The following is an 8,211-nucleotide window of genomic DNA, read 5'->3' as shown; positions in this document are numbered from 1 at the left end:
CCATCATTGTCCCAACACCCAGCGGTAAACATGTCCGACATCTCCTCCCATGGGACTTTTTGTGAAACCGCTGCAGGTCGTTTCACCTCTGCGAGAACGTCACGGCGAGCGACTGCTATCGAGGATGATCATTAGTGGGACTAACCAGTCGACCTTTCAGCCCAACCCTTGGGGCATTGCCGTGCAGGAGTGGCGGCCACATCGCCGCCACAGTCATATCCAATCACGGTGGTATGGGTCTCTCTCGGGGAAGGGGGGGAGCCTGCAGATGACATCATGCCGCTCCACGGACAGCTGTCAGGATGAGTCAGGTGAATGTGGGCAGACTGAAAGTCGCTGTAAAGTCGTTATGTCAGAATCTTCCTTCAGTGAAGGAGCATCCAATTCAGTCAGTGTCAAAAGTATGAGTAACTGCCCAGAGAGGAAGCCGTGATGTACAGTAGCTCCCATGTCTGAAAAAACAATGGATAACCCAATTATGAAAGAGGTAACCTGTGGATGCAGTCACGAGGGGTTTCTCTTATCAGCCTGGAGCGGTGCCATTCGATAAGACGCTGTGTTTCCTGAATAGAAACACAAAATGACTCCGTAGTGCTACCGAGCAGAGAGCTCAAAGATAACCAAACGCATTTACGTACACTAAACACGTTTTCCTTTTTAAAAAAAAATACAATTATGATAACAAACAGAAAGATTTGAAATATAGAATATATTTACCGTCTCGGCTACCACATGCAACAGATTTGCATTTGCTCTCAATTATACATTCAGTGTGTCACAAACGTGTGCAGCTCCTCATAATGAGAAGGAATTATTTATAGCATGCTGTGCTCTTATCATTCCTCTGGCCCAAAAGGTACAAAAAGATTGAAGTTCAAGGACATCCAAACTTGTCCTCCCGGGGCAAGCTGTTACTTGGACAAAACATTCATCATTCAAGCACACAACTTCAGCCCATCCCTTCTCCCTGCAGAGCATCAATTGGAAGAACAAATATCTGCTATTTTATGTCAGCGGCAGGTCCTCCTGTGTCTCAATGAAATGAATATTGCACACAAGATAGTTCAATGATTCACAGAATATCGCAGCTTGTTTAATGTGCCTATTTAACGCACTGCCCCTGAGATTCAGCATGGTCAAAACTCTGTGGAGAAAACAATTACCTGGCAAATTATTATTAAACAAAAAACATTCAGTGGTGTCTTTCCGTAAGATAATTATATTCTTAGGGCTTCATTATGAGCTTTGTGAGTGCATTTGTAAGCTGATTCTTTTCAGGACTGTAATTCATGCTGCACTGGTGGAGCTTCTTAATTAACGCCTACTACAGCCAACAGATAGAAGTGTTCGTTGTACTTGCCCTCGGAAAACAAAGCGCCATTGTTGTTTGTGATGTTCCTTGGGGCCACATCTTTGAGTCGCTGATTACTTTGTCTCATATTCTTTTTTGCATTTCTTGCTGCATATATATAATTAGAATTATGACCTATCTGATGCATTGTTTTGCAACCTCTTGGTTTTATATTTGCAGATATTTTTTAAATTTGGTATCACCTTGTCAGACTCTTTCTTTATGCAATCACGGGGTAACATTGATGTATGCTATCAAAAGATAGTGTAATCATTGTGTGTGTGTGTGTGTGTGTAAGTTTTGAAAGTAAGCCTGGAGGAGCAGCACCTGGCTTCTTTACATAATCTATTTAATGCTTTCACACTTCATTAGGCCCAAGCCCAAATACTTTCCTCTTGAATATGTTTATCAAATGTGTCAGTGTTATCAGTCACTGCTGCCAAAAACCATTAGACTGACAGTTGCATGCGGATCACAGTGTGTATAGTTTTCCCCCGACCTTGATATTGTAAAAATGTTTTGCATCTGCTAGTCATCTTGAGTAAAAGTGAATAAAAGTCTTATCGGAAATGTCAGTGCAGCTGTAGTTGAATGTTCATAATTGTTAATAAAATATGAGAAACTGAAATGGCAGCCTGCTCGTTGTCTGTGGACACCTGAATTAAACTGACTTTGAAGCATTGTTTTTCTCTGTTGTCTTCTATTCAATTAGTTAATCCAACACTATAATCCGACATAAACATAAACATATAATCTGAGATAACAATGGGTATGGGATATCAGAATGGGTCGTTTGGTAACAATACAGATTGACTATAAACCACTAGATAGATCTTTTCAAATCAATGTCTCACCGTGACTTGTCCTGTAGGCTCAGACTTTAACAGAGAAGCGAAGAACTCCACATACCAAAGGAAACATCAACCAGCTATTGTATCTTAAGCCACATTATTTTGTGTGGAGAGGAATTACATTGAAGATTAGTCACATGAGCTGAAAAGATTTAGTAATAGACCAAAGGTAGATTTTCCCCAAGTGGGTCCATGCTGCTTGAGGATGAAACCCCTTAACCTATTTATTTTTCTATTGTGGTGAAGAAATTAAGTGTAATGGGGGTTAAAGCATATTATGTATGATCGCATTACTCCAAGACTGTAATAATGGGATCATTTTTTATTCATTTGGGTTGTGAGTTTTGACATGTTACAGCTGAAAAGCATTAGAAAACTGACATTAACACAGAGACAATTCAATTTCACTGCAACAGAAAAGGATCTCTCGCCATTACATGATTAACAAGTTGATACTAGGGTGCTTTGTGTGGTTCCTTGTCTGGATCACCCTGAGTAAATAGTAGAAGAAACAACAACGTTTCCTCTATAGTAACCCAAAGACTAGAGACAATGAGCACCGCTGCAATCAGGAATAAATCAGTTCCTCATTTCCGGGAAGATCAAAAAGTGCCCCGAAATTTTGAGATAAATGGATAACTGGCAACAGTTAAACTTCAAAGTCTAAAACGTGCTTAGACTACAGTTTTTAAAGCTGGTGTCCCTACGGCCTCCTCAAGTGTTATGGAAGCCACAATTAATCCATATATGGTCACGTACAGTCAGAGCCACGCCCAGAACACCTCCTCGCTGCTGTGTCCTGCTGCTGCTCCGCTGCCGGGAAGTTCAGGAACTCGGTCACCGCCCTAGCCCCCCCCCCCCTTTCCACTCCACCCCCCCCCCCCCCCTCCCACCTCCGCCTCATCCATTGTTGGGCAATAATCTGCGACATCGAAACAGTCTTGACCGAAACTATTTAGGTAACAAACTCAGGATAACTTGCAGCCGCTCACGTAGCTGAGTTCCTCGGATATTTTCTTTTTCCAGAGTGGAAGTAGCTTGTTCGCTTAGGATCGCAACTCAAGTGAGCCAGGAAAAGGGAGGAAAAGTTTTGAAGCAAGGAACTCCGTATTTCCCATTCCTCCATTTTGAACTTTTAAACTACAGTTTTGCCTGTGGGTTGTTTTCAGTAAGTTCGAAACTTTTGCAATTCCACTCTGTTTATCACGTTGGACGTGTTACTGTCCAGGCCATTAACGGGACAGCTTAGGTGTTTCGCAGCATTAAATGGGCTAATCGCGATAGCGTAACGTGAAATGTTTGTTGTGTTGGCTAGCATTAGCATTAGCAAGGTGCCGTGTTCGGCGCACTACGTTAGCAGGTAACGTTAACACGTTGCGCGTACCCAACGTCAAACCAAGTGACATCGATGCATCAGTTTATTTTGTCAACGCCGACTTAAAAGGCGAAGTCCACTCGTGTACTTGTTTTATGGTCAGTTAGCGATAACATGACGTTAGTGTGGCGAAAACAACCTTTCTGTTGGGAACGTTAGCTGACGTCGCAACAGGTGCTGCTTATTAAGCTACTTAACCCTAATGTAATTAGTACCCATTGCTATTAGCACCCGGCTAACGCTGCTCTGCGCACTAGGAATTCGTGTTAGCTTATAAAGAGTTTTTTGTAGTTTATAGTTTGTGCTATGTAGCCTCGCAGATAGTTTGTGTTATCCACCTCTGCCCCACCCAAACACGGGAATTTCACCTGCAGTATCCCAGTTGACGTTAGTTTGTAACATCCACACAACTCCAATGGCGGCGGTTTCGATGGACCTGGCAGATAACACGCTCTGCTTGGTTAGGTAGCGAAAGGGAAATGTATGATTTGTTGAAGTGACATTTTTTTTTAATATAGTGGTTGAGAAACACTGCAGTGCTTTCAGATAGTTATCGGTTGAACTTTAGGGAAGTGCTTTTAGATTTACCTCCATGATCAAATGAATTGTAACTGCATGAAAATCTGCATCTGTCGTGGATTCACAATACAAAAAGACCACAGTTAATGACTCGCAAACTCCATTAAAATGTAAAGATTATTCTTTTTTTTAAAGCTTAAATGAAAGCACACACCAGTCCAGAATAACATGGAACATTGTAGAACATTGTGTTGTCATTCAATGTCCCCCGATTGTTTTTAATATTCTCACATCTATTGACTATGTAGGTTAGTGGCTATTGACGTTTGTCTTCTCATAATAGAGCTGACCAACTTTTCAGTTGAGGCCCCGTATCCCTCAGGGCCTGCAGAGTATCCGACCCCTCACAGTTCGAAAGCTAATCAATGGCGTTGCTGCCTGAAAAGAGAGATAATCAGAACTGTGTCACAGTGTCACTACGTTGTTTAATTTTGCGAGGGATGGAGCATCGCTGACCCAACGACGCCTTTTATATTTTGTCGCGATTAGCTTGAGAATCATGAAGGATTCTGACATTGCTGATTTTTTTCTCTCTCCAGAATTACAGACATCATGACAACTATCAACACCGCTAACATCAACTTTAAATGGGACCCGAAGAGCCTGGAGATTCGCACTCTGGCTGTGGAGAGGCTGCTAGAACCCCTGGTCACACAGGTAATGTAAACAAAGTGCATTTATTTTATTTTATTTACGGTAACGGAACAGGCCTAGATATGTCATACGAAATTATTCGAAACGGTAGAAGGTGTCATCCCACTTTTTATCCCAGAGCTGCTGTTTCATTGTTGAACCATTTTGTATTTCTGACATAGGTCACCACCCTGGTAAACTCCAGCAACAAAGGCCCATCTAACAAGAAGAAAGGACGATCCAAGAAGGCTCATGTTTTGGCGGCATCTGTGGAGAATGCCACCCAGAACTTCCTAGATAAAGGAGAAAAAATTGCAAAAGAGAGTCAATTTCTCAAGGATGAGCTGATCGCTGCTGTGGAAGATGTCCGCAAGCAAGGTATGTTAAAAATGCATATTGTAACCATGTGTTTTCCAGCTAGTACAGAGTGCTTCTTAAGATGGGAAGGAGGATACATAAGTCATAAGCTATGTACATATTCTCAGCCCCAGTGGAAAACCGTGATATAAGAATATCCTTTTGAGCTTGATATATTTTGCCATGGGAGTTTTTAGGGGCGACTGATGATGGACTTGATGGCGTTTAGGCATGCGAACATTCATATCTATAATATAGTGTCAGTACCATGGCCTCCTCCAGAAATCACAATTTAAATGACAGTGTTACATCTTGACCTAAACCAGGCAATTACGCCACTTCTTAGTTTTACAAAAGGAAATGAGATGAAACAAAAGCTCTCTACATGTAATTTTAGCATTTAGCTTAGTTTTCTAAGCTAAATGCAAAGAAAAAGACCAAACTAATATAGAGTACCAATAACATTTAGATATTGATAAAACCCTGCACGCCAATAACTTTGGACCCTTCCATTAGTCATTGATATTTAGCACGCTTACGAGACTGAGCGGGGCTGGTGCGACATTTGTCTGGCCTTCTGTGACTGTTATCCGTGGGGCCTCTTGGTGGAGTACCAGTTCATTGTGCGACAGAATGAACGACGTGTGTGGCTCATGACCAAAATCTAACATCAAATCACCGGCCAACTCTCCAATTAAATTACAAATTGGCTTGCTATAGCTGACTCCATCATCTGACAACCACGATTGCGAATCTCATTTATCCCTCTCGGCTTCAGATAGCCAATAGTCTTTTGACACACGACAGTGGGCCGCTGAGACGACACAGCGATGACTCCCTGTTATCACAGCGCCAGGCGCTGTTCCTCCGCAGATGTCCCCCTGTCCGATCGGTGCACAGAGTAGTTTGGAGGTAGATGACATGTAGCCCGTGCGCTGCTCGGTGCCCGGGAATGTTACCGTAGTCGTGCTAAGCTGTCACCAGACTGGAATGCACTGACTGTTGTTACCCGGTGCACAGGCCTGGCCGTCAGCTATGCCACGCTGCTCAGCAGAGCGTGCCTGGAGTGATAATGCGGCCATTGAGCAGAGTACCCCCCTCGCCCCCTCCCTCCCTCACCCTCTGGATTCAGGAAGCATTTTCTGCCCAGCTGTGGCTTGCCGGCTGTTGTAAAATGGGAGAAAAATATTCTGACACGATTGTTAAGATTGCAACATTGCATGTTGAAGTGGCTACTGGATCAAGTTTTACGTTTTTTTTTCTCTTCTTCCACCAAATAATTTTTAATGAAATCGATGTCCTTCCAGAGTAAACTAAGTCTGTGTGAATTCATATTTGAATTCCCACATGCATGGATACAATCTGTAGACATCTCTTACCCCCATTTATAGACTTTATCTTGATGCAGCGGTTGCTCTTGTCCTTGTTCTGTGTCTCGCCGTCCCCTCGCTGTCTGTCTCTGTTGCCCCTTTGGCTGGGCTTATTGTGTGATATACATTTTAATCATTTCATCCTGCACTCTGTTGGCCGCACGGGTGAGCCTGATTGATGGAAGTTTATTAAAGGAGCACTGATCATTATCTGCCACATGAAAATGGCCTTATTGATTCTGTTCAAATGAGGGGCGGGGGGCAGCAGCGTGCAGGTGTGGACTCTGTGTGAGGTCCACATTGGTGATCATTTGCAAAAAAAATTGCGTAGATCTCTGTTGGTGATCACAATCTGAGGGAGATCTGTTCCTCTACAAATCATTACTAAAGTAATCTGACAAATGACCATTAAAGAAATTGTCCCTGGAAATATGATTGATTAATTGACGAACCAAAGAGGCATTAACCGTTAAACTGTTGCCATTAGTAGTTTGTCTTGACTAGTCTGATAATTTCTCTGGTTCATACCACGGTCGTTCAAATCGAAATGAGAGTAGTTTTTGCATTTTTAAAAACTTGTCATGTTGCATCTGCTGAGGCCACACTAGTTTCTACCTCACACCTATTTTATAGCCATATTCTTCCGTTTGTCTGTCTGGCAGACGAGAGTTGCTTCCATGACAACCTTTTTACGCTTCAAGGGTGTTCGCTCTAAAGCGATAACTGCTTGATGTTGGGTTGTGCTGTGAACAGTGTCAGAATCCTTTGGAGCATGCTGCACAGCAGTATTGTGGCTGAACAGATCCACTGTAGTCTCTTCTGTCTTTGGTTCACTTATTTGTTAGTGTTTTGTCTTCAGCGTTTCATTTCAAGGGCCTTCACAACCCTAGATGTGCTCACAAACTACGAGCATACAGTAAGGGAGAGAGCCTACACATCTTCTGCCGAAAACTCGAGACACACCTCTTTAGACACTACCGTAAATAAAACACTAGCAAACCGTAGCACTAACGCGTCGTAGGACTTAAATTGTACTTATAATGGCACTTTTCTATAACATGTTTTGAAACTGCTTATTTGATGAAAATGGTACTTTCTTGGTAATTGTTCTTCTGAGTTTGTATCTATGTGGAAATGCACTTGCAATTGTAAGTCGCTTTGGATAAAAGCGTCTGCTAAATGACATGTAATGTAACGTAAGGGGACTTTTCATACCGTGGTATTACTCAGGAGTCAGAATGCACTGATATGGCTATCAAATGCATTGTTTTATAGCTGATAAGCATTCTAAGAGATCTGGTCTTCAATGCGTCATGTCAGTCACTGCTATTTAATTGGCTAATCTCTAGTTGGTTACAGTGCTCACACATATGTGACCCTCTGATTAATAAGTGACTTGAGAGTTTCAGTAATTGTTGACGTTCACGAATTGGACTAAGTGGGCATGCATGATGCCTGCCCCAAGGCTGGGGAGGGACAGGGGGGGAGGGGGTTGTATTAGCAAAGCAACAAACATTGATCATGGTTTCTAACAGGTTATTAGTTTACCCACCCTAAGGACAGGGGTGGGGGGGGCTGCTGTGGCTTGTTATTAATGGTTCATTCACTAAACGGCTTCTATTTTCTTCCCATCTATTCCTGCTTGTAACATTAGCTTACATTTGTACTGATTAGTGCCGTTGTCTTTTAGACAGT

General features: G+C 42.5%; 1 protein-coding gene across 2 annotated transcripts in view; it reads left to right on the top strand.

Moving 5' to 3' along the window:
* Positions 1 to 3,095: 3,095 nt before the first annotated feature.
* ctnna1 (catenin (cadherin-associated protein), alpha 1) overlaps positions 3,096 to 8,211 on the top strand; it is a 62,571-nt gene continuing 57,455 nt past the window's right edge. Inside the window, exons 1-3 of one of the 2 annotated variants that reach the window (XM_037459617.2) lie at positions 3,096 to 3,161; positions 4,696 to 4,813; positions 4,972 to 5,167. In XM_037459617.2, coding sequence (XP_037315514.1) covers positions 4,709 to 4,813; positions 4,972 to 5,167 — 301 coding nt within the window. In that variant the 5' untranslated portion in view covers positions 3,096 to 3,161; positions 4,696 to 4,708. Of the gene's footprint in view, positions 3,371 to 4,695; positions 4,814 to 4,971; positions 5,168 to 8,211 lie in introns of both variants that reach the window. The other variant, XM_037459616.2, reaches the window with a different exon arrangement.

Source organism: Pungitius pungitius, chromosome 2, assembly GCF_949316345.1.
Source record: "Pungitius pungitius chromosome 2, fPunPun2.1, whole genome shotgun sequence".
Classification (NCBI taxonomy): domain Eukaryota; kingdom Metazoa; phylum Chordata; class Actinopteri; order Perciformes; family Gasterosteidae; genus Pungitius; species Pungitius pungitius.
Note: the sequence above shows the minus strand (reverse complement) of the source record. Positions and strands in the feature narration are given on the sequence as shown.